This window comes from Zonotrichia leucophrys, chromosome 2, assembly GCF_028769735.1.
Source record: "Zonotrichia leucophrys gambelii isolate GWCS_2022_RI chromosome 2, RI_Zleu_2.0, whole genome shotgun sequence".
Classification (NCBI taxonomy): Eukaryota; Metazoa; Chordata; class Aves; order Passeriformes; family Passerellidae; genus Zonotrichia; species Zonotrichia leucophrys.
In genome coordinates this window covers 67224549-67251121 of record NC_088171.1, presented here as the reverse complement: position 1 = coordinate 67251121, position 26573 = coordinate 67224549, and the positions used below count along the sequence as shown (strand labels likewise).

General features: G+C 40.1%; 2 protein-coding genes across 3 annotated transcripts in view; one reads left to right on the top strand and one right to left on the bottom strand.

The window, feature by feature from the left end:
* BMP6 (bone morphogenetic protein 6) overlaps positions 1-1572 on the top strand; it is an 88792-nt gene extending 87220 nt beyond the window's left edge. The window contains exon 7 of the mRNA XM_064705307.1: positions 19-1572. Coding sequence (XP_064561377.1) covers positions 19-168 — 150 coding nt within the window. The 3' untranslated portion in view covers positions 169-1572. The remainder of the gene's footprint in view (positions 1-18) is intronic.
* TXNDC5 (thioredoxin domain containing 5) lies at positions 1288-25714 on the bottom strand. 2 transcript variants are annotated; one of them, XM_064705308.1, is made up of 10 exons: positions 25467-25714; positions 20858-21007; positions 17970-18075; positions 16598-16694; positions 14190-14305; positions 12021-12107; positions 9267-9410; positions 6412-6500; positions 3541-3670; positions 1288-2981 (listed from the first exon to the last, which is right to left on the bottom strand). In XM_064705308.1, exons 1-10 carry the CDS (start codon positions 25679-25681, stop codon positions 2859-2861), a joined length of 1257 nt encoding a protein of 418 aa, XP_064561378.1. In that variant the 5' UTR covers positions 25682-25714; the 3' UTR covers positions 1288-2858. The 2 variants fall into 2 exon arrangements, with proteins under 2 accessions (XP_064561378.1, XP_064561379.1); XM_064705309.1 differs by lacking the exon at positions 25467-25714 and adding an exon at positions 24991-25008.
* Between the last annotated feature and the right edge of the window lie 859 nt (positions 25715-26573).

Below are 26573 nucleotides of genomic sequence, written 5' to 3'. Positions count from 1 at the left end.
TTTCTTTCTTGGCAACAGGTTCATCTAATGAATCCTGATTACGTTCCCAAACCATGCTGTGCACCTACCAAACTAAATGCCATATCTGTCCTTTACTTCGATGATAATTCTAATGTAATCTTGAAGAAATACAGGAATATGGTAGTAAGAGCTTGTGGATGTCACTGACAAAGTCTTCACATGGACTCTGTGATGCTGCCATGAACTTGGATACACCCCTCCCTGTTTTCATGACCTTGGGGGAAAAAAGCCCACGTGATGAACCATCCTTCAGAACACCATGTATGTGCCTTGTGGGAGGAAGGGGTGTGGGGACCACCCCCAGGGTGCTGAACTCCTTACAGACTGACCCTACACCACGGTGGCTGCCCAGCTCAGCAGCAGCAGCAGCAAAATGCCCACACACTTTATTTGGCTGGGATGGGATGGTCTTAATCTCACAGAGAAGCTTGACCTGTAGCAGGTGCTTGGATATGTGCTGCAGTTTTACCAGTTGAGCACTCAACACCAAAAACAAGTGAGGTCTTTCTTTGGGGGCAGGGAGGGAAGATGAGGGGGAGAGGCAGAGAAGCTAAAGAAAGGTGGTGTTAGTACTTCAGACGTAGAGTGTACGTCTCATGCAAGATCCTTTTGGCCAGAAGGACCAGTTACTGCACCTAGACTGTTAGTCTTCTCCTGACATCTGTCGTGACAGTAAGCATCTAAAATTGTGCCAAAGCAGATGTTTCAGTTCTCTTATGCTCCCAGCACCGTTTAACTCTGATCTTGCAAGTGTAAGATGGCATGGCTGCACCCTGTGTTAGAAACACTACCATGAACTCAGACCCTGGCTGGTCTTCCCAATTCACCATCTGACTGAGCAATACAAATTTATACACTTGCTCTTATGCAGCTTCCTTCCACTCCCCACGTGGAGCTGCCTCATCTACCACCACTTGCCCAGGAAGGAAGGAAGTCAGGACACTTCTTCGCTGTAATTCAGACGTAAAAGCTTAGGGGCCATTCAGCCTCTAGCTGGACAGTTTGTTTACAGGAAGACAGAATGTCAACAAAATTTGCAATCTTTCCTTTTCAACTCATGCAACTAACAAACTGGTATAAAGGAAATGCAGCGTAGAGCCATGGTTTGTCTAGCAGAAGCTAATAGCAAATTGTTTTGATCAATATTAAACTTGTATTAAATGCACTTACCTCTACTTGCATTTAAAAGGCTTCTTGTAAATACAAGCTATAATTTATTGCACTTGTCACTGTATATTCATTGTGCTGTATCATTTATAGAAAGACTGCTTTTTTAAAAAGTTTTTATTTAGAAAAATCTCAGTGTAAACAATTGTACCACTTTGATTTTATACAAGAAACTCATGAGATTGTGCTTCACTAGAAAGTTGTTAAAAACATAATAAAGGCTTCCTGAAAGGCAGAAGTACACATGTTGATCCAATACATCTGCCAGTACAACACTTAGCTTTCACTGTGGCTTTTTCATCTTCACACATTTTCAGACTGAACAGAATCAAAAGTTTTGGACAGACAGTGAAGTGAAGAACCAGGAGAAATTCACTGGTTTAAAAGTTCATTGATGTTTTGCCTTTTTTTTTTTAATAAAAAAAGAAAAGCAACCCAACTTACTCCATATGATGGACAAAACCCAGCATCTTGACAGATTAGTCAAATTAGCCTGTAGCAATCCTCATTCCTCATGAGTTTCTGTGCACATGAGACAGCAGAATTCAGTCCTTGGTTTGCTGTTGCCTTTGTATCATGACAGTCTCTGCTATGTAAATTCTTTGGCTTTTGGTTAAGTCTAACATGGAACATCTTATGCACCAAAGAATAGATTCATATTATAATCCAAGACACCACAAAGTGTGTGGTCCTAGCATTCAAACTTATCAATGCTTACAGCTTGGAAAAACATTAAGGCTCAAGAAGAGGGGGGGAACTATTTTAAACTACTGCAGAAGAGCTGAATGGAAAAAACAATTAAACATTGTATTACTTGTTGTTTTCTAGGTACTCTGACTAAGGAGCAGGTCAGCACAATGTCTGGATTCAGGCGGGGGTAGGAAACACATCCTTAGCTCTGGAATCTGACTGATCATTTACCATTAACGGGGCAGTTATAACAGCACCTATTTTTCACTCTGGCTCTAGAGAAGTAGAGCATAGTTGTGCCTCTGGAGCTGGATGGCAGCAGCCTATGGAAATGCACCTGACACACGTACACTATGGCATCAGTAACGTTCAGGCACATGTTACAGTACCATCACTTTCATTATGGCTAGACCTCCCATGCTGAGAGGATTAACAGGAAACAACCAGCTCATGGTGGCCTGGTATCTTCCAAAGGTGTGTGTGTTTTCAACCTTTCAGCAGCTCTAGTAAGACAAATAAGGATTAAGTATACGATTTTAGAGGCAAAAGTGACTAAATACAGCTGTAGCTTTTGCCTTTCTAGTAATAGTAAGCAGTTTGTAAGGATTACTTTTTAACCAGATCTAACCTGAAGACAAAAATATTCTACTGCTGCCCTTCAGTTGGTTTTCTTAACGTATTTTGGTCTCAAAGGAAACCATTTACACTTCATTGCAGGAATGCAGAAATGCAGTGCAACTACCAATGCTGAAAATACTCTTGATTTGCACAGTAACTACTTGTTAGCTTTCCTTCACACACATGTCTCTAACACACACACAAGGGGAAGATACCAAAGTTTAGTACATTCAATTTCCTAGAAACAAAGAAACAAAAAAAGCTGCAACCCCCCCCAAATACACTATTTAAAAATTAGCAAAGATAGAAATCCCTCAGCTACTGTACAGAGACAGCCAGGGTACAGAGCATCCAGACTTTTATTACAGTTCATCCCTTGCCTGACGCAGGACAAAGTTATGCAGTGATTTGAGGTCTCTCGTTCCGTTGTGTTCACCGATTTTCTTTCCACCTCGGAAAAGCAGAAGTGTAGGATAACCATTGACCTTCAAAAGACACACACGAAAAACGAAATTTGCTGTTAATGTTCAAACTTGTATCCGTCACTCATATTTACCTGATTCTGAAAAGCCATCAAACCCCTCAAAACAGTAAGCCATTTTAATTTAAAAAAACAAACCCCCAGCAGAACTTTAAATGCCAACCTGCAATTTCTGAACATTTTAAAGAGAATGGGGAATGTTCCTCTAGGCTCTTGGAATGACAGCCTTCTATCTTCAATTGTCTGCCTAACAGCTCTGAAAGACTTCTTTTTTTCTAGGAACAGAATTCAGCATTGGATACCACAAGACAGCTTTAGTGTTTTCAGAGAGGCTTCCTAAAGTAGGAACTTCTCCAGCTTTGTCCAATAATGGAAATGACCAAGCCTGAACAAACAGTTCAGTAACAAAATGATGTCACCAGGTGCCTCTTATTGACTAGCTGAGACCACAGCTGTACTGTCACCAGGCACCTGGAGTGCAGCAGCCAACTGGGCTGCACACTGGAGCCTCCAACATCTGGTACACAATACTGTCCCCTTCATTTCAGAACTTTCACACTTACGGAAAATCTGTTGCAGATGTTACGTTCCACAGTGCAGTCCACTTCTGCTATTTTGACATCAGTCAAACCTGGAAATTGCTCTTTGGCAAGGTTCTCCCAGATTGGAGCCAAGTTCTTACAGTGACCACACCTAGAAACAAAGGAGGGAGATTTGTTTAACAGATACACTTTCTACTTTATCTCTACTGTCTTGCTGCAATTACTGTAAGTTTAACTAGCAGCCTTTCCTATCCCCTAATGATTTCGCCCTCCCAACTCCCTTGCACTATTATGTCAGTAAATGAGCTAAGAAAAGAAGTGATTTTATTTAAGTTAAGCACTGAAGTACTTTCTGGCCTTTGTTAGCCTTGCCTAGAATGGTATTCTAGATCTCGGTACATTAACATTTTACCCCACAGAGGAATATGAAGCCAAATAAAGACAAGCACAGAGAATGTTTAAATGGAAAAAAAAGATCTCTTGGAAACAAAAATGCTTTTAGGAAGACACAGAATGTCTGTAGAATTAATTTTTCAGGTAGCATATGCCAGTCATACTAAAGCTACATAGCCCGAGTTTTAATTAGTTAAATGAGATTTTAATTTCCCTATTAAATTTCTTCCAGTTCCTAATGGCCTCCTCGACCATTAGCATTCATTTTGTTTATATTTTGAACTTGGCTTAGTCAAGTTCCTAATGTGAACTTCTTACTGCCTTTAAGAAGAATTCCCAAAGCGCTTTAGCCTTTAAATCTGCATTGCTCATACTATTCTAACCCAGCTGCACCTTAATTGGGTTATTAAAACAGACCCATAATTGCCTCGAGGCTAGATCAGGGCATTTACAAAAATAATGAAAGATGTCTCAGCAGAAGTTTTCTTAAAGCAAGCCAGTGTATATTTAAACTACCTTGTTAATGCACAGTGACAGTATAAAAGCATTTCTGACCACGCACAAAAACTACGAGAACAGAATGATTTTGTGCTTACGATGCAAATTAGCATTAATATTTATCCAAAACTAACTGAAGGGCAGAACTAGAAAGCAACATAATAGTGTTTGCTGAGCCCTACATAAGTTAATCCACTTGGAAGAGAATATGGTCATTTACATGCAGAGCACTACAGGCAGTCACAAGCCTGACTTTCAGAGCCAAAACTAGGATACGAGTTACATAAATATAGGAAGCATTTTCCTAAATGGTGGCTTTCGGAGCATTGCAGCCAGGCAGCACACATTGGTGACTCTACATCCTGAAACCACTGTTTCTCCCCCTGCCATCCAGCACTGATCCTATCTGTGAGATCCAGCAGCATCCCGTGATAATCTCGTTGAGGACGTGGTATTGTCAATAAGAGATAATCAAAAGGGGGGAATTTCTTAATCTCAAACTCTTCCCGAAAAAGTTGCTCCAGGTAATGAACTAGTAGATATGCCAGCAAGCCCTGGGTTCAGAATTCAGACTGGAAGCTGCTCTTGAGCACAGGTGTGAAGTGAATTTCCCAGCCAGTTCTGCAGGTGGGGCAGAAGCAGCATGGGCACAATCTAAATCCCTCCCAGAGTACAGAAGGGACAAAGGCAGTGAGGAAAGAGCAGTCAAAGATGAGGGGTGTGCATGCTATGGGCAGGACATTTCTTAACCCAGTGGTGGCAGATATTTGCTCATATCCAAAAGCAGATCTTACAGGTGGAAGAGAGCATAACAGTGGTTCTCAAGCAGCAAAGGGTGACAACACTGGAAAAGCCTGCAGCAATGAGCTTAAGTGAAATTAAATGCTCCCAGGTAATTCTTGCCTACACTAAGAAACATATTCATGCTTATTATTGAAGTTAAATGGCAATATTTTGAGATGCCTGAGCACATCTAAATATGGGTGGTATTTTCTTGTGTTGCTTTGTAATGGGGCCTTTTGTAACATAAACAAAACATCTTTTTGTATTTTCTACACTGTGTTAATGGAATGCTAGTGATTAAATCAGAGATGTGCTATCTTTCACACAGTGAAATACAACTTAATTTTAATCTCTCCCACTACACTAGGCTTCCTTCTGTTGGTTAAAAGACCAGCAATGGATGAGCAAGATGGCATGCAAGTTTCATTAAATTCTGTAGAGACACAAATAAGATGAATTCTATAAACCAGAAAGAGAAATGTGAAACTTTCTTTTTATTTCAGAAAGGGAATAGTAAGACAAAAGGGGAAATACTTCTACAGGTTTGTAATACTGAGGTCTTAACCCATCTGGAGTGCCAGGCTCTGCTGGATATAGCAGGAATGGCAGATGCCAGACGTGACTTTCATTTCCCTCTCCAAGGCATTCCATTGGGTATTTCCACCTACATCATCTGCTCTGGGTCCCTCTAAAAACATACTGCACATACTCTTAAGAACATCTTAAAATTGTCACATGTGCAAGTTAGCTTTTGGACAGTTATTTGAAGAGTAACAGGCAGTTAATTATCCATAGCTCAACAATCTGTATCAAAACTCAGGTGCTCCAATGAGGCTCCCAATGTGTCTGGAGAGTGCCCTAAGGCCAGCATCCTCTCCTTTCTCAGCACTGAGATATGGCGATATACTCCCCTCATCTAACCCTAACCCAGGGATAGGAACATGCTGCACCTGCAAAGAAAGCTTCACTCTCCCTGTTACCCCAGCAGGACCTGGAGGCTGACATGGTAAAGCTTCTGTGTCAGCCTTTCCACAGAGAGGCAGCTCAAGGGAGCTAAAAAAGACTGAGCTTTTTTTTTGCTGTGACTCTTGCCAACACACACATTCTTCAGCTAATTCACAGTTTAGATCCAGACAACAAATCCAGTACTACAGCAACTATTGCACTCACATCTTAGCCAGCAATAATCCTGAACAGCAACAGCTGAAAACTGCTTACCATGGAGCGTAGAATTTAATAAAAGTGATCCCCCTAGCAATGGTTGCATCAAAGTCTTTTTCAGAGAGAGCGAGCACTGAAGCCTGCCCCTGAAAAAAAGAGAAAAATATGTCAAAACATTTTGTATGTACAACATCAGTCTACCAAGCTTTTACATTCCTAAAAGGGAAACTGGAATTGGAAAAGATAATATTGTTGGTAATATAAACAAGAGTAGCAGCAGCAGACCTGCCTTTTACTTCTCAGCAACTTTCCTTCCCTAGAGAGATGCAGAGAAAAGAGTGTTTTACACTGAATCTCATCCATAACTGGAGAAACAAAGCTTTCCTATTTTCAAAGGATTTGCCTGTATCCAAATTTTCAGTAATTCTAAAAAATCACCATAATTTTAATACACTATGTTTCAAGGAACGGCCCTTAGAGGAGTAGGCTTCAAGCAGGTAATGGACATCTGAGGTTTTAATTAGGTACTCAAGGCACACAAGTGATGTCTCAAGAGCTGCTCTCTCTGTTCTTTCTTCCCCTGCATTGCATTCACAGAAAAATCTGTTACCAGAAACACAGATTTGCCTGTCAAGAGGACATCACAACACCACACTTGCATGGGTGCCAGGAAATGTTTCTACTGCTGATACTATCAGGAGCAAGGGAATGATGGGAGGAAAGCACATTGCTTACATTCTCACATGAGAGCATGGAGCTGAAACTTCATTTTTTGTGTGAGACCTTTAAGGGGGGAGGGATTAAAAACAAATAAATGTACCTCATGCCTATAAAAGCTTCAAAATCAAATGAAAGCAAGAGAAAAACAAGATCACAGCTAACACTATTATCAATTCTATTCTAACCCCAGTAAGTTTTGTGAAGCCAAAATTAAATTTGAAAATCCAGATTATCCAGTACCTTTAAACATTTTTGTAAATAGCTGTTAGTTCATGGAATTATTTCACTGTGCTGAAGTGTTATTACCTCTAAATAATTGTTAAGAAATTAGAAATTATACTTTTATACTTTCTAATTATTAAATTATCAGAAATAATTAAATGAAGCAAAAAGTAAGCACTGTGCTTCTACTCTGATTTTCCTAAATGGCTATCTAAAACTGATGTTCCAAACATAATATACAATCTAAAATACAAAATTTGAAAACCTGATTAGTAACAACTTCCCCGTGATTTGCACAGTAAAACGAATTTTAAAGCTCTGTAGATTACTATCAGAATAGCAATGTGAACTATATAACCACACAAATAATTTTAATATCAGATATCTCAATTTTAGCTTTGCATCTCAAAAAAAGACATCTAATGCAATCACATAATCTGAGCATCTGCTGGTCACGCTGCCTTAATCCACCAGGATCATTTTTTGTATGATTTTAGCCATGTCTGGCAGTAGAGAAGTCTCATGGATGTAAAAGTACTTGGGCTGTAAAGGACATTACAGCTGGCAAGTACTTGGGCTGTATAAGACATGGGGGAATCCAAGTAGGGGCTCAACACTGGGACACACATTTGGAGTGGGAACTCATTGCCTTTGCTGCCTGTGGTCAACTGCTGGCAAATGCAGTCAGTGTTTGCTGGCTACAGGGGCTGGCCCCTTGTTTCAAAATTCATGAAAACAGAGTCAGGGGGTCTGAAGATAAAGTTGTAAGGACAAGCTGAGTCCAGCACTATGTCTGCTATTATTTGGCAAAAATTCCCTCAACAATCCTTTCTTCCTTGTGTGTGTGCTGGTGAATGCAAGGCAGAAGTGGGAATTTGTGTCACATGTGGTTTGTGTTATTTCTATAAAAATAGAAAGACAACTAATTACTTTCGGCATTGTACTAACACCAGCTCATTGGGATCTTCCAAATATGAGGTCAATTAAGAAAATAAAAATTGAAGAGTGTGACAATTGCAAATCTATGTGGTCTGTAATGTTTGGTAAGCCACTTTATCCAAGATGGGTAATGCTGCTGGAAAAGTCAGCTGGGAAAGGTAATATTTTCCTGTAAGAAGCTGCATAGAATCTGTATTTATATTAATAATATTTTTGCCTAATTATTTAAGTTCATTCTATAGCACAAGGGAACGTAAATCCCTCTCCCTTATTTTATAGGCAGAAAGAATGTTCTGCACATTTCATGAAAAATTATGTTTGAAGTCCATCCCTAATTTCTCAGCCTCACCAATTTTTCATTCATCTCCAAGAAAAATGGCAGATGAAATGCCAACGGGATTAGAAAAGACAGAAAATGATATGACATTAACTACAATTGTACAAAGGTAATTTCTGCCAATTTCTTCACAACATAATCCTGTAGTCCCAACAACCAAGATAAAAATAAGTCTCCAAACGCCAAGGAGTTTTCCTGTCACAGGGCATGTTACCTTACCATATTGGTACTGGTCTTCCTAATCTTTGTTCATTGCTTCTGCTGATAGATTTCTAAGTATAGAACCCTGGCTTATTTTAGGGGCTTAGCAGTGTGCCCCATCCCCCTGGATTCAAGTGGTAATGTTGCAAGGAATGTTCATCCCTATGGTGGTGAGCTGCGCTGTCATAAAGACCCAGGTGCCAGCAGTTCCATAGGCCAAAGAGACCACATTCATGCCTGTATCTAAGTAACTTACTGCAACCATAAAATAGGAATCAGATTTTTTTTTCCTTCTCCAATTCATCAGGGTAGTAAAAGTATCTCTAGGATTTGTGATCTGATTCCACTCATTAGTTACTCAAAAAAAATAACCAGGGAATTATTTGGTACAGTTTACCTCCAGAAACTGTCAAGCTATCAGAGAGAGAGAAACACATGGAGGGCTCAGACAGGCAGCTAAAACAGTCTCAACACCTTACATTGGAGCACTTACCTCAACAGGGGTGGGCTCTGCAGGTGGCTGTGGGGGGGCTTCAACAGGTTTATCTGCTGGTGGCTCCTTCCCAGAGCTCTGCAGTTGGGAATCCACATATTCTTTCAAGGAATCAAAGTCCCTCTTCCCTTTGTACTGGTCACCCTACAATAAGCAAATAGTTTGTGCAACCTTCTATATGCAGTTGACAAAGCAAATAAATAATTACTAGTAAGACATGATTGCCAAGTGTAAGCAAACAAATAATAAATATCTAGTTCTAAAACTTCTCTATGACATTCCATTCACTCCATGTCTTCAGCTTTTGCCACGGACTCTTCAGTACCCAAAGGGAGCAATCTAACATTCCCTTGAACTGAAAGGTATTTTCAAAACATAGAAGCAAATTTTGGAAACATTTCCACTTTGACCCTCTGGTCTCACCTTAGTCAGCTTTTCAAGAGTTATTTTTTTGCATCTAACTCTACTACAAGGAACAATAAAATACAATACCCACTGTGGTTTGGGTGTGGTCTCTGTTGGTCTCTACAGGGTGTAGAGCCCTGTGAGGTCTACACAGCGCTTTGACAGGGCTGAAAAATTTAACTTGCCTGTCTCTGGACTACACAGTTATTCCTCTGGCCTACACACTTGCCACAAGTCCTTGGAAAACCCAAATAGTAAGGCATTGCACTCTGGGCACCTAAATTCACCAGGGTGCAAGAGACAACAGCAGCCTGCTGCAGGGCAGACATTTCCAATGGCACCACTCTCCCACAAGTTAATCCTATTTTTTAACCTGCACATAAAGCGGTCAGCCAGCCAGATCTTTGAGAGGCCACAGTTTACCTTGGATGCTTCCCCATATTTCAGGTACTTTCCAAATCCAGAGAACAAGACAATCAGGAGATTGTCAGAACAAGAAATCAGAGCACTTGTGAGCAGCTTGTAGTCTCAAACCCACTGTCGGCCCTCTCCAGTTTGGCTCTTGCATGATTGCCCTCAGGGCTGTCTGTGAAAATTAGTACTAATTTTCCTGTTCAGAAGAGAGATCATATCTTTGAGGCATTACATATCCATTTTGGATAGAATTCTTGAGATGTGGTCCTATGTGGTGTGGGCTGCAAGATATATTTCCTCTTGTAGATGAGGAAGACTCTTTAAGAAACAACATCCAATCTTCCATACATTAGAAGGAGGAACTGACATCTCTTCAGCTTTCCTTTATCATTGGAACTCCTTCTACACATTTTCCTTCTTTTGTAATTGTTAATGTTTCCTCTAACTACTGCCCCTTTCCTGGCAAGAAGCCTGTACCTGTTTGTTTGTACCAACAGCAGTGGTGTGATGCCAGACTTCAGTAATGGCAAAGGGTGTGAAGGTATTACAGACAAGGCTGGATGACTGAATCAGTTCTCCTCCTTCCCCTTACTGACCAGTATCATAGCTGCCAGAGAGAGTTTCAGGAATTTCTGGGCCAGATTATTGTTCTGTGTTTTTTCAGATATGTTGTATCAGCCCATGGAGGAACATGTGATTTTGGTGGCTGTATTCCACCAAGGAATGCCACACTGCCAGTGGGGAAAGACAGTTTGATGTCAACTGAAATACATTGTTCAGATTAATGGCTGAGGTTCAGCTTTACCAAATACAACAGCAGTAATTTTTTTTTCTTTTGCTGCACTCTTGATTGAAATACCTCCAAGGAACTCCAATTATTACAATATTTAAACTAAAGTTTAATTAACTAAAAAACCTCTAGCCTTGAACCTGCCACCATGCTTGATTTGAGCACTTCCTCAGCTTCCAGCAGTGCTGCTTGAATGTGAATCTGGTTTGGATTCAAAAACACAGGGGCTGCTTCATTTAAATTCCCTAGTGTCTGATCTTACAGGGGTGCTTATACCAAACCTCATAGGGTATGTGCTTGCAGCCAGTTTCTCTTCAGAGTGCCAGAAAATTGCCACAAGCAGTGGCCACTAAACTGTTTCATGTAACAAAACTTAACGAGGCTGATACTGTAAATGTTTAAAAAGGAACGCAGGGTGAATGAGAGAAAACCCCCTCATCCTTTCCCCTGCCAAGAACTTGGCAGATAAGAGCTACAAGTGGAGTCCTGGGCTCTCTTGCACGCCTGTTTTGAATATCCATTGAATATATTTAACTTATCTTTAAATTGTGAAATATACTATAAATAACTCTGCAATTTATAATATGTTTATTTACTGCTGTTCAGGTATGTGGTATTTATAAATATTTTATCTACCATAATTTCAATATTTAGTTCTCTGAATTGCTGCAAGGAAATATGTTAACTGGACCCACAAGATTCTCATTCACAATGTCATGTGAAATGTTTGGGTTTATATAAAAAAGAAAATTTGCATCTCTAGACGCCACTCAGCAGATGGGCACCACTTAGGGATGAGACCCTTCTGATACACTTTGTGAAAATTACATACTTTTTAATATTTCTATTTCAGGTATATTTTTGTGTTCCATATGAAGTAAAATACCATGATAAAGTAAACCCAGAATTCTCTCACAGCGTAGCATAACTGGAGATCCTGCTTACAGATTTATGAACATGTATCAGTTGTTTGCAAAACAGAGAAAAAAACCTTTATCTGTGGACAAACTCTACCTCTTCTAGCACCCAAATTAACATCCAATATCTTTTCTCTCACAAGCAGACTTTTTTTCCAGAATGTAAGCATAGTCCATATATTATTCAGAGAAAAATGGTGTGATTTTTTGCTGAAATTGCAGACTCACCTTTTCACCATTCCTAAACCAAAGGAGGGTGGGATAACCACGAACTTGGGCTTCAGAGCAGACTTCATAATGCTGGGTACAGTCGACCTACATTTTGGGAATAAAATCCAAAACTATTCAGCGCCTAAAATAAACATACAACAAGCATCACAGCCTCCCTTGTTTAAAAGCTCAGAAAAATACAGGAACAAGCAATACAAGGCTTGGCAAAACTCAGTACCAAGTACTGTCTTGAGAATGATTATGTCTGCCTTCCAAACAGTGGTATGGTTGTATAATTGGGAGGGTCTGTGTGTGTTTGATTTATTTATTTTTTTTAAGGAGGGATCAGGGAGGGAGGTATGGCTAGAAGGAAGTAGTAGCAGTTACAAAGAACAATGAAGACATAATTAAATATTTCAATTAAAAAGTACTTGGTATTCTCAGCTAATAAAATCAGTACATGGACAATGAGACACAAAACACTAATGTGAGAGAGCTTTAAAGTGAAGACATATTGGCTCACCCATTTTTTAAAAAACTACTCTTTAAAGACTTCAGAAGGCATGTCAACAGTTAGCAAGTGAACTGTATTTCAAGGGAAGCTCCAAGTGCATAGCAACATTCAATTCTAATATAGTCTGTAAAGTTACTTGTTTATAAACTTTTCACCGAAGATCAATTCTAAAGATTAAACAGTGTTAAGACACTATTCCCCCAGATTAGATGAAGGTCATGGTTCAACCTTCTTAGAAACAGTTGTGCTTCCTGTTTACTTACAGACTTAAAATCTTAGCCAAGACATGCTTCAAGATATATTTCACAAGCTATACAGTTACATAAAATTGTCTAGGCATCCAGATGAATCTTAGTGGAAGTATTAAACAGCAGCTCTCAGTAATACAAACTGCAAACACCACAGACAACTGATTAAAACTGAAATTTTGGAAATTTATTGTTTGTTTTTCTCTGGGTACCATAAAATGGTAACTTCATAAAGATACTTAAGCAACTTCATCAGACAGCAAACAAAGGTATCAAAAAGTGCAGAAAGATTCAAAGGAGAAAAAGCTTCTGATATTTCATTCTCAGAGGGAATCTAACTTTATAACCACCAGATCTGAACATATATATATATTTGTGTGTCTTCTCTGAAGTTCAACTTGCTTATATATATCTATATGTATGTCTCCTCTAAAATTCAACTCTGCTGGCCTGTGCTGTACACGTACAGCATACCTGAATTAAGAGATTTTCAAAAGCATTAAAAAAAAACAGTTAAGCTCATCCCTCCTACTGCAGCTGAAAGTGCTGTGAGGGCAGAGGCAGGGGAGGCAGCAGAGGGAGAGTCCCTCTGCAGCACTGACATCACTGCCATGCAGTATTTCAGGCCAGTGGAACCACTGTGAAAGTTTAGGGACGTGGAAGTTGAGCCCAGTCCAGTTTCCATGGTTGGCAGACACAGAGGGATTCCCATCATGAGCCACCTGGACTTAGGTATGGGTCAGCAAATAAAGCCACTAACTGCAATTGCCAGACCACCTCCATACCTCTGCACAGTAGTCACTCCACGTACAAGTAACAAGCTCCCATGGTAAATACACCACAGAACCTGGTTATCAACCCTAAGGGAAATAGTAAAGCAGGACAAGATATCAATTTTTAAGGTGTAAGACCCTCCTGAAACCTTTTAATAGTTTTATGGGGAAAAAGAGGAAAAGAAACCAAAACCAACAAAGAAATAACTCATCATAAATACTCAGTAGGGCTAAGGCTTGCTAAGGAATCTAATGCTGCAAAGAACAAATTAGAAGTCACTTTCCCGCTCAAAATAAATGCTGAAGTCTATCAAGTTCTGCAAAGCAAATGAATAATAAAAAGCAAATCTCAAAATATTATTCCCTGCATCTGATGTATCAGACTTATTCCCAGCTCTCTGAAATGCAGAGAGGCAGCTCTGTTTGTAACAAGGCTTTGCTTAAAATGGGGGAGGTCCTGTTAACTGTGGATGTGTGAGAAAAAAAACCATGACCGTCTCAAAACAAAAATACAAACTGTGACTATAAAAGGATTTAAGAGGTGACAAACAAGACAATTGTGATTTGCAAATCATAGCACAAAAGGCATGATTATTGGCTGAAACATATGTTGACACAAACCATATTTTCAAACTAAGAGTGTTTCACCTACCTTACCAATTTTGACAGTTTCCGAATGCTCAAAGACTTGAGCCAGCTGTTCCCAGGTTGGGGCCAAAGCCTTGCAGTGACCACACCAAGGGGCAAAGAACTTGATGAAATGATTACCTTTTAAGTAAAAAAGAAAGAAAAAAGAAAAAGAAAAAAAAATTAGCTAATTTGGAATGAACTTGGCTGCAATTAAAGCCGAGGTACTAATCTCAGGCTGCAAATTTATCATGGTATTTCCTGAGTTAAGGATAGGAAACACTGTGAATCAAAGGCCAGGACAAAATACTTCAGCAGTTAGGTTTTCAATACTGTATGCAGTCCCACAGCGTTGCCAAATTTCCTGAAAATTCAAACAGCTTCACAATCTCAAGCCAACAAGTGAGGTATTAAAACTGATACTTTTAATCTAACCATTTACCTTAGTGTTTAATTCTACCAGTTGCTCTCTTACAGAGTAGAAAGAACTACCAAGGAATATATGTTGATAGCAGCATAAATTGAAGTATTAAATTTCAACTTTATGCAATGATGTTTCCTAAGAAATTATTAAGTCCATTAATTACCTGAAAAATGTTGTTCAGTTTTCCATTTTTCTTTTTCTGCCCTGCTCTTTGAATTTTCATGTCAACTACTCAGAAGTTTCTGCCTTTAGAAGATGTTCATGGCATTTTACACAGAGAAGGGTTCCTGTGCTATCTCCTACTAAGGTTTAGTTAAAAAGTATATATTATTGTTTGAAGAGTACCAGAATATGCAATTTCTTTCAATTAAGGTTATTTAATTCAAATTGCTGCACATTTTTGCATACATCAAGGCAAGGCTCTGTTAAATGAAATAAAAATGAACTTAATTAAAATAAGTGGGAAAAAATTAATTTGCAGGAAACACCAGCAACAGGAGAAAAGCTCTTTTTAACAGAATTGTTCATAATCCTTTGAAGACTGCTTTGGGGATGATATTACTTGAAATAATTTCTAGTTTGAAGGCTTGTCCACAAAGGAAGGTCAGAGGAAAGGCAATACAAAATAACCAGGAAACAAACTGCAGTAATAGTGTACTCTAACTTGACTGGTCTGCATGTGGAAGACTTTCAAACTGATTGACATGCTCTGTACTGGTTAAGTAAACTGCAAAATCAAATTTCCGATGAATTAATAAGAACACTAGTCAAAATCAGCTATTCTTTACCATGTACTCTGACATACTCTCCTCAATAGAAAACAATATAATTTATTTTTTTCCCAGAGAGCAAAAAGGTGAAAGGAGGCTGTTTAAGAACAGAGGTCAACTTTGCTGGTGTAACTGCTAAGGGTCACATTAAATTTAAGCACTGAATTTCTCATAACTGAAGTCAAGAGAGGACAACACATTTACAGATGATTGTAATATGACCATAAGAATGTCTCCTCTATGAAGGCCAATGGGTGCATAATAAAAACACTTAAAACATTTACAATGCACTGAATTTTACAGTCTGAGAAGGTTATTAAGCTGACAAATGCTTAGCATATCCCTGATGGCTTAGAGGAAAATTAATTGAGAATTTTGTTTGAATTCTACATTAAATCAGACATGCTGGGAAATTTTAAGTTAGCTGCACAAAATGCTGTTTTACACATGAAAATGTTTCTAATGAGCAAATGGTTACTTTAAGAAGTTCTAGTTTGACTTCCCTAGTGATTTCAAATGGGCAAACAATTTTATCCAGCCTTTCTTTTTCAGATAACAGATGGAGAAAGTAGGATCCTCTGTTGGCATGCCAGCCCAACGTTTGTATTCTAAGATTTTGCTCATTGTCTAAAAAAACATCATGTGAGTGGTGAAATTTCCCTTATTAGGTATCCCTCCTGGCATTAATTTTAAAGCTTCCAGACAAAATATTTTTTAAAATAGCCAAACAGACAAACTGTTTTGCCCACATTAATTCTGGAGGAAGGAAATGAAACAATATCAAATAAAGAGCCAGACTGGAGTGGGATGGGGGCTGGAAGGAGGAAGCGGGTGGATTACACTTATCCAGAATAACAACCTGGGAGGAAGAACAAACCAGCACCTAGGGAAGGAGGAAATGGGACTTGCAAAAACACAAAGTGACAAGGCTGTGACTGAGCAAGGAGCTCAGGAAAAGAGACAGTTTAGTTGAGCAAGCCCCACTAGCTTCTTCCTTGGGATTAGCAACCATAATTTTACTGCCTTCTGAGTGCTCTGCTTCAACTTTCTTACAGTCTGCAACATGTAATTTAACCAGAGCATTTTAACATAGTTTGCTATGTAGTTACCTCTTTCACTAGGTATTACTGGAAAATAAAAGTGAGAAGGAGGTGCCCTCAAAATGAACATTTCTGGTGTAGACTTCCCACTACTAATGTCTCTGTAACCAAATTTCTCTTGTTTGGAAAAATTAGTTACCTTCTGCTATGTGCATCTTGAAATTGTCTGCTGAGAGTTCATACATTCCTTGCTTAGGTTCAGGGGCTTTTGGTGGTTCCACATCAGATTCAGGGTCCTATTCACAAGAAAAATTAACTTTTATTTCTCTTCTACAGTAAATACACAATAATTTTTTTCTTGTATCACACCATTGCTTGATAGTGCCATAGACTCTGAAATTTTAAATTCCTAAAGCAATGTCCTTATTTAGCTTGATTTAGGTACCTAATGTTTCCTAAAAACAACTACATGAAAGCAAAAGGTGAAAAGGACTGCCACATAAAAGAGAGATACCAGAGCCTGTGGAATACCAGTCTTTCACTGTGCTGTAGTACAGTCACAGGGCACAGTAATTGCTGCAGCATTCGTTGCATCACCATATATTAACACACTTAAATTATATAACAGTGCCTCCAGAGCATCACACATCAGCCACAACTGCCATCACACCCATTTCAGTGGTCTCTGGGCTATTTAAAAATAGTGCAAAAGTTATTTTCTGCTCCCCTAATATCAGAAGGAATGCTGTCTACCTAATGGCTCCAGGAAAACAGCAACAGTGGAAATGGAGCAAACACTTAATACATTTAACTTGCAAGAAACTCATGAGCATTTCAGCAAAAGCAGGTGAATATTTTCCAGACTCTAACCCTAGAGCTGAAAAGAATTTTTAGGAGCCTCAACGTGTATTTCTTAAAATAATTTAGTATTTAATGTTCAATTATTAAAAATATAATGTTTGTTTAAATGTAATTATGTTCTAACTGTGATTCAGCAATCACTAAAGCTTTCTCTTCATGAGAAACAGCAATCAAAAATTTAATTTTAGGCAAGGCTTGGCTCCCGTATGTGAATGATACCCCTAAACTTAAGGATTTTCCTCGTGATGGTATTAGCCTATCTTACTTAACTGATCATTTTAAATCTTTTCTTAGGCACAATATTATCAGAAAGTAACTCAGCTAAAGATGGCATCCATGTTTTAAGAGGTAATTAAGCCCAACACAAATGCAATTTATAATGTATTAGAGCTAAATTGCTTTTCTCACTCTAGAAACATTATGGCGTACAGGTGTCAAATGAATTGACAGCAAGGACTGTATCTTAAAATGTCAAATGTATAGGCATTAAAACTGCATTATGTACTGTAATTTTAAAAGCAGGAAACAGAGAGCAGGTCACAGGATGACAGTTTTAATTACTACTCTGACTTACATGTATGCTGTTTCAGATTGATACAGCAACCTGACTTTTATTCTCAGGAGCAGATTTCCTCCTGGAAATTGAAACCTAACTTAGAGAAATGATAGATAAGTAAGCCTGCAGAAAAGATTATTTCCTTTTCACTTACAGATGGTTCCTCATTTAGTTTCTCCAACATCCAGTTTTCCAGTGCCTGGAAGTCCCTAGGGCCTTGGTATTTCAGAGGTTCTTGTCCTGGTTTAAGCAACTTTAGCCTAAAGGGTCAAAATATAGAGAAGAGTGAGGCAACAATTTTTCACACAGGAAACATGCTCAGAAAGATAATGTGCTTTGCTAATCCATGGCAATGCATCCCAGGCTGCAGTACCAGGTCTCTCGACTATTAACATCAGCATCAGGCACCCCTTTCAGATTAAAGTGTCATGGCTAGAACTTAGGACCCCTTTTCTTTCCCATGTAAGCTTTAAGGAAATTTTTAAAAGAGAAAATAAGACATACTTAGTTAAAAATCAGCATAGTGTAATATTACTTTGATCAATAAGAAAAAGCAATTTTAAAATTGCAGCATTCAGTTCTATTAATCCTATTTCAGTTTATCAAAGAACATCAATTTTGTTTTGTCCACCTCTCTCCATCACCAAAGGAAAAATATCTAGCACTTATTTTCCCAGGAATTTCTTTCTCACCTTTTGTTCCCTGACTGCTGTTGCAGTGTAGGGCTTGTCATGTGGTATTAAACTGATTAAAAACACACTGAGGCAAGTCAATAGGACAAGAGGATAAGTGACTTCTTCCAGGCATCCAGATTTCATGATTACAACATTCATTAATCGCCATCAAAACATTTTCATAGACTGCGTAAAGCTTCTACTGCAAATTTTAAGTTGAAATTGGAAGTCTGTTTAATAAAGGTATGATACTGCATTCTGACCTAGTCTTATTTTTTAAAGAAAATCAGACTTTCAATTACTACTGTCACCAAGCCCTCACTTCCCCTTGACAAGCTGTCATTTTGTACTGCTTCGTTAACTTCTTGGCATGTTTTTCTCTCTCTTCTTGTTCCACAGTTGGAAGAAATGAACATATGAAAAGTGTTTAAAAACCACATAATGCAAATACATTCAAAAGAGATAGGAGCTCCCACCGTTATTTTCTTCTCAAGATACTCTTGAATGTTCCTTGTGATAACAGAAAATCAGAATAATAAGGAAGGGAAAAAATTAAAAAGAAAAATATCTAAAACACACACCCTGGCAATATTTTTTGAAAAGTAACAAAACAAATTCAGGTAACATCTTAAAAAAAGCTAGCTGCACCTTTATTTTCTGCAAACAAGGGTACAATTTCTCTAGTACAGTTGAGAGAATATTTATTTTGCACCACCAAGTAGTCCCGAGACAACTGTGATAGAAAGTGCAGGGACATGCTCAGACACTTTTTCTCTGTGGGGATAGAAAGGGAATGCAGCCTTTCCTTTGACAGGTGTTTAGGAAAGCAGTGTAGGGATCAACATAACTTGGACTTCCAGCAATACCTCTGCCTGAGGAAACTGTGAAAGTTCCCTTGCTGGAGGTTTTTAGAAACAAGCTACTTCAAACCTGACTCAAATAGAAAGAGAACTGTTACCATGAATTCCCCTTCATTGCTATATTTCTATGTCTAGCAGATGATTGCCTTATTATTTTTAACTTTTTGAATAGATAAAAGCAAGCACTAACTATTCCTATGTATTCAATGACCTTAAAGAGGAGGGAGGGGAAAAAACCCTCCAGCAATTACACATCCATTGATTTTTTCCTATTCAAAAATCTCTGCCATTCTGTTTCAAGAGGAACAGCGCCATAATATAATCTATGCAAACAGGCAATGACAAGCAATGCTCACTTCTGCAGATATGAAAACAGAACTGTAACATTCATTCTTTCTTGGTATTTGTAGTGGAAGCAAGACACACACTGCCCTTAAGGGCAATTCCTATCTCAACAAGGACTGTGCTATTTATAACTCAACTTCTACTCAGTCACACTCATCTGCGTCCAAGTGGGTGCAGCCAGGAGCAAATGAAAAGTTCAGGCTGTTGCTGGGGTTGGCAAAAACACCAGACAAAGTGAGCAAAGGGAAGGAAACTGAAAAATACAGGCTGTGGAAGGGCTACAGATAATCATGGTTACAATCTCCACTTATCCCCACTAGGATGAATAATTAATAAAGCAGCAGAAAGCATCCCATCAATATTTGCAAGAAGTTTAAAAAGACACAAGTGAAAAATAAATCCTTTTGCTCCTTTTCTGTCAGTTTAAAAGGGAACACACATCTAACCCAAAGGCACTGACCTCTCATAGATACTCTAGACCATGCTCTGCACACCAAAGCTGAGGCAGTAAGACATACATCCTTGTTAACAGCATAAACACAGCAACCTTAAAATGCTAGACCAATATAAGCAAATTTAGCTAGAAAAAAATCCACACAGTATCACAACTGCTATGCTAAGTGATACTATTCATTTATTGCTTTGCGAGCACTTAGTTCACTAAAAATCCAAGAGACCACCTATAATACAATTACAAAGGGTGCATTTGTAATTGCATTTTAGGTGGTCTCAGATTTTTAGCGAACAAAAAATCTTGTGGCAGAAAAACTTGTGGCAAGTTACTTTCAAAAGTACTGTTGGTAGAAACCAGCTCTGTCATGCATATCACAGCTGCACAATGTACTGTTGCTTCAGAAAGAGGTACTCCCCCCACACAAAAGAACAGGAAAATTCTGGACTTCAGTTAAACACAGCCACCTTCGAAGACATAAAACCGCTTCTTGAAAGAAAAAAAAAAAAAAAGAAAGAAAAAGCCTAAGAGTACTATGTATCACATGATACTTGGCAACATTGCAAACAGGCTTCAAATGAATGTAGCAGGTCCAAAGGGCTACAAAGAAACCCAGCAAAAATACAGCTTAGAAGTCAGCTTCAAGAAATTGGCAGAGGATCATGGAAAACTAAAACAAGAAAAATAGGAGCAGACTTCTCTCTATACTTACGTAGGGTATCCTCGCACGCCAAATTCAGAGCACAGTGGAAGATCTACAGTACAATCCACTTTAACAACATAGACCTGTGGGTTTTCCATGTTGTTGTATTTATCTCCCAAGTCATTCCAAGTTGGCTGGAGGCGCTGACAATGTCCACACCTGTGACAGAAAGGACATGATACTGTTTAATATCTGCTCCCACTTAGAGGGAAATAATCCCATGGAAAAGTCATATGCAGAATGGTGGTTTCCATAAATTTAAACAAATCTTTAAATCAAAAGTAAAATCAGTTACATCAAAAATCTTCCATACTCAAGCACTGTTACACTAAGCAACAGCAAATGCTATTAAGAACTGCAGCATGCTGCAAACACATCTCATGTAAAAATCATCAAGATTTGAGAATCTCTTGCTACTCTCTTTTTACAGTACAAATCCTATGAATACCCCCCAAACTTAGTAAGGCTATTAACCAAAGCCCTGTCAGTCTTCTAACATTCTAGAAAAAACCTGCAAGGGTGCCCAGCTTTCCTTACATTCTAATATTTCAAAATTCCCCTTTTTTAGCAGCAGATAAGAACATATTAGTTTCTAGCCACTTTGTAAGGCCACTTGCACTTCCATGCTTCAGAGGAATTGTAACACACAAGTCAAGAAACATCATATCCAATTTTGTGATACAGTTTCTGAAAATTTTGATGACCCTTGTGGGTCACTTCCAGCTCAGAATATTCTGTGAAAATCCTCCCATTCTATGCTCCCATTCCTGCCCCAGCCGGACACTATCAACTCTTTATATCTGCAGACACACAGAAAACTGGCCTCATACAGTTCCTGCAACAGCACCACCCAAAAGCAAAAAATAGCTATTATTCTTCTCACTGTTTTCCCAGTCTTTCAAATCATTATAGCAATACTCTATTCCTCAAAGTATGATGGAAAGTTTTAAGGAATGGATTTTCATTTCTCTTTAATGTCTGCTTTTGCCAACCCTCCAAGACATCTAAGAAATACAAAGCTGGAGTAACAGAAAGCATTCTCAGACTGACAGTATGACAGCAGTTATTGCTTGGCATGACCTACAACATCTACTTTGTAAGTAACAATTACATCACCAGCAGGACTTTGGAGAACTTTGCTTGGACTTAAAATAATTTCACTCATACAAATGATTTTTAGTACACTTGTAGGAAAGTTGCATGGATTCACACCTTTCTATCCTGAGATCATTGAGAGATAAAACCAACCAACCAACCAACCAACAAAAAAACCCCTGAGATAAAACCAACCAACCAACAAACCAACCAAAAAAACCTCTTTACTTTAAGATAAAGAATTTTTCCTGATCTTAATAAGGTCCTGTAACAGTCAGGTACCGTGGGTGACATATGCTCCTGTGATGTGGCTGAATACAATCTCCTATGTGATTCTATACTGAATGGTGAAGGGATACAATGTGTTGTTATTAAAATCAAATATTCCTTAAACATGTAACTTCTGACTGAAGTCCCTCCATAGTCAACTCCTTCGCAGAGCTTGAATTAAGAGGAGGATTTTGGATACTCTGATCCCTTCCCCTAGCAGACGCAGTGATTCAAAACACCAAATGAATACTAGCTGGTGTTAGAGAACAGAGCATGGAAAACTAGGTAAGGGAATCCCAAGTAATTAACCTCCTGTTTTTTAAGCACGACAGAGCTGCCTTGAGCTACCTAACACTGTGATCTCTGCTATACACACCCCTTTCCTTCCTTCTTTGGATTATGGAAGCTAAAACTGAGAATAAAGCAGGAAAAATGTTCCTATCTGAATCAGTAATCGACTAGTTAGTCATTCCCAGTATGAAAAAAAACCCAAAACAGTATTATATAGAAGGAAATACATGATGGTCCTGAAAACACTTTTTCTGACATTTCCAAGGAAATATATATAAAACCAAGGAGGGCAAAATCAAAGAACAAGACCATGCAATATCACAGGCTTCCCTCAACCCCATGTACCTACAGAGTCCTTTACTGCTGCTACTCTACAACACATCAGTGGGGCTGGAGGAGCTGCTGGGGACAGTGGAGACCTGGGTGTCAATGATGAGTTCTGCTCTTTTATCCCTACATGATCTAGAAAGTTGTAATCATCCACAACCTCCACTGGCAAGCACAAAAGAAGATCTAAAAGAGACTAACACAGACATTTCTGGGGGCCACTAGTAGAACTTGAGCTCTGCAGCCAGCAAAGGCAGTTCCACAGTAAGGTACAGCTCAAATCCTTATCCAGTTAAAAACACAGACGTGGTATAAGCAGCCCAGAACCATTCTTGCTCTGCACAGAATAATCCAACTGAAGTGAAATCCAGCCAACAGAGCTCTATTCAACAGCAACAAACTCTGGTGATCAATTCTGCTGCAGCTCAGTGGGCTTGCCAGATTTACCAAGTAAGAACATATGTTGAAAAGACCTGTAAGAATCAAAATAATGAAGTAAAACTACTCAGTTGAGATGATTTCCTGCTGAGGAACCAGGGGAACCTCCCTCCTCTGTAGAAATGGAACTGGCATGGCAAACAACTTAAGAATACTTTGTGTCACCAAGAGAGTAACCTGTTTTGTCCCCAGGTGTACCTACCAAGTCAGACAGCCTTCTGAACAAAAATCTTATGACATCTGATGGCAAGGGACTTCCAATAATGTAGAACCCCACCAGTGCCACTACTGTTTCTGAGTGAGGCCCTCTGCTACATTTGTTTCAAGAATCTGGAAGAGAGGGGCGGTGCTGGCTCTAACCCAGCTCTTACTGGTAGCATTGATGATGCAACATTAGCAGCACCCACATAGATATGAAAGACAATCCCAGCTGGATGCTGGGCTGTTTGCTGTTTGCCTAGGAACTACAGACAACAGCCTGTGGGAAGCATTGGGAGATAAGCACATCACCTCAGAACAGGGCAAGAGGCTCTAACACAGACTCCAGGACTGTCAGGCTGCCCACCCTAATTCCAATGACAATTAAACTACTGGTGTAGTGGTATAAGCAACTCTCTCAGGTACTTGGATGTTCCCTTTGCTCTGTGCTTCCCTTGGACCTGAAACCTGCTCCTACTGCTGCCTGTCAGGAGCCAGACATCCAGACCAAGGGCCCTGAGGCCAAGACCAGAGATCTGGAGGAGATTTGCTAAGGATGCAGAGAAAATCCAGAGAAGTTGCAACAAATCTGGTAAACAACACCGTTCCCTCACACTTAAGTTGAGCAGAGATCCCCAGCCCTCCCGAGGGCACAGTGTGATCCAAGTGGGCAAGGCCAGCGCTCCTTTTGATGTGTGCTGAGGATGTGCAGCATACACTGGATTCTGCAACAGCCCTTTCGGCAGAGGGCCTCCTACAAAAAGTGTCTTGGGACAAGAGAAAGCTCATCTGGTTTCAGGGATGCCTGTGAAAGAGTCAGTCAAGGTGTGAATAGACACAGATATCACAGACACAGATATCGGGCATTTCTCAGGTCGTACTGCACTCTCAGGCAAAAGTCCTTCACCAGCAAGTCAGGCGTCACCCATTGTTGTGATCTTCAGAGAACAAAGGCATCTGCTCTTTCAAGCTTTCACTTAACATTTTCACATGGCATAAATAAGTCAATGTTAATAACAAAAAAAAGTTTTCAAAGAAAATGCTTTCCTACTATGGATTTCAAAGACTCTCATACGCCTAAATGGCACCGCGTAGCAATGGATAACTTTGGATCAAAACACAACTTTTGCACATTGTTCCCTTAACTTTATTTTATCTAGATTAAAGAAAACTTGGGAGGAAAAATAAAAACGTAAAAAAGAAACCTAACAACCCTAACAATAGAACTCCCAATAACGTCTACTGGATATCAGTAAGACAAAAAAGGGTAGGGGAAGAGGCAAAGAAAAGAGAAGAATATGAACAACCATGAGAAAGACCCAGGCATGAGAAGTACAGTGCTGTTGACTAGGAATATCCAGTAAAGCACTGCTCCCTCATTCATCTCAACCATTTTCGAGCCAAAAGCACCAGTCCATGACAAAAGCCCAGTGGGTCTCTCACAAACCCAATAACTCTCCAGCTCTCCTACGGATACCTGAGGCCTCGGGGACACAGCACGATGGTTACCACAGCAAATTTACCCTTAAATTTTGTGCATGCAAAGAGAACATGGATTCTGCAACGAAAGCATCTGCGAGCTGGGCTGGGGGGCCCAGGGTGAGTAAGTGACGGTGGCCAAGCTGCGACTGTTCTGGGTCCCTTTGGGGCGCGCCGGAGCGGCTCCCCCGCACCCCGGCCGGGGCGGCTTCGGGCGCCGTTGGGTTGGACCTGATGATCTCAGAGGTCTTTTCCACCCCAGCCGAGCCCGTGGCTCCGTGGCGGGGGCGGCCGCCGGGCCGGGGCCAGCACACGGGGGGTCCCGCTCCCCGTCCCAGCCCCTCCCGGCCCCGGGGCTGCCCCTCCCCGCCAGTCCGCCCCCAGTCCCGGGGCAGCGCGACCCCGCGGCCTCCCCGCCGCCCCAGCCCGGCCCGGCCCGGCCCTGCCCGCCGCCTCCCCCGCCACGTCAACGGGGAGGAGGCGGGCGGAGGGCGCGGGCCGCGCCGCGCTCGGTACCCACCACGGGGCGAAGAACATGACGAAGTGGGGGGCGGCGGCGGCGCCGTGCCGCAGCATCTCCGCGCTGTAGAGGTGCCGCCCGTGCGGGTCCCCCTCCGCCGCCGGGCCCGGCCCCGGCTCCGGCTCGGCCCGCGCCGAGCGGCCGCAGAGCGCGGGGCCGAGCACGGCCAGGGACAGGAGGCGCCACCACGCCGGGCCGGAGCGGAACGCAGCCATGGCAGCGGCGGAGAGAGCGGGACGAGCCCCGGGCGGCCGCTGCCGCCTCCGCCCCGCCCCGCCCGCGGCCCCCGCCCCCGCCCGCCTCCCGCCCTCCGCCTCCCGGCACCCCCGCACGCACAGCCGGACCCTCCTGCCGGGAAATACTGCACTCTGCAAACGTGCTGCCTGTGCAGCACCCGACACCTATTTCTTATGTTACTCATTAATTAAATTGCTCTATACATCCATAATAAAGTCTAAAATAATTGCAGATTTTATATGTTTTAATACTGAAACATGATCATTTCTGGAAATCTTTAATTTTATGAAATTATTTAAATACCATATAATATCTATTTTTTTATTATATTTTGATTATATTGATCCATAAATCTATATTAGAATTTAAAACAAAGCAATTTCAATATACTATTTATAAATATATATTTTATATTATTATAATATAATATAATATAATATAATATAATATAATATAATATAATATCTTTATTTTATATATATTATATTATTTCTATAACACATAATATCTGTTTTATAGTATATATTAATTATATACATATAATTATATTATATATAACTATATATACTATTTCTATTAATTATTAATTATTATAGTATGTATACTGGTAATTATATTAATTATATTCATTATAATGATGTTGATTTATATTAAAGTTTCAAATAATAATTTTGGAATATATATATTTACTCATGCACATATACTGCAATGAATCTTTTTGCACAATAAATGAGTGCTGAGAAGGCAGGTGTGGTGGTACCAGCCCGGTCAGTAATGGTGCTGTGTCTCTGGCAGAAAGCCTGGCCACTGAGGCTCTTAATCCCAGCTCCCTGCCCAACTGGAAAGAGGTCTCCATTCCCTTGGCTTGGT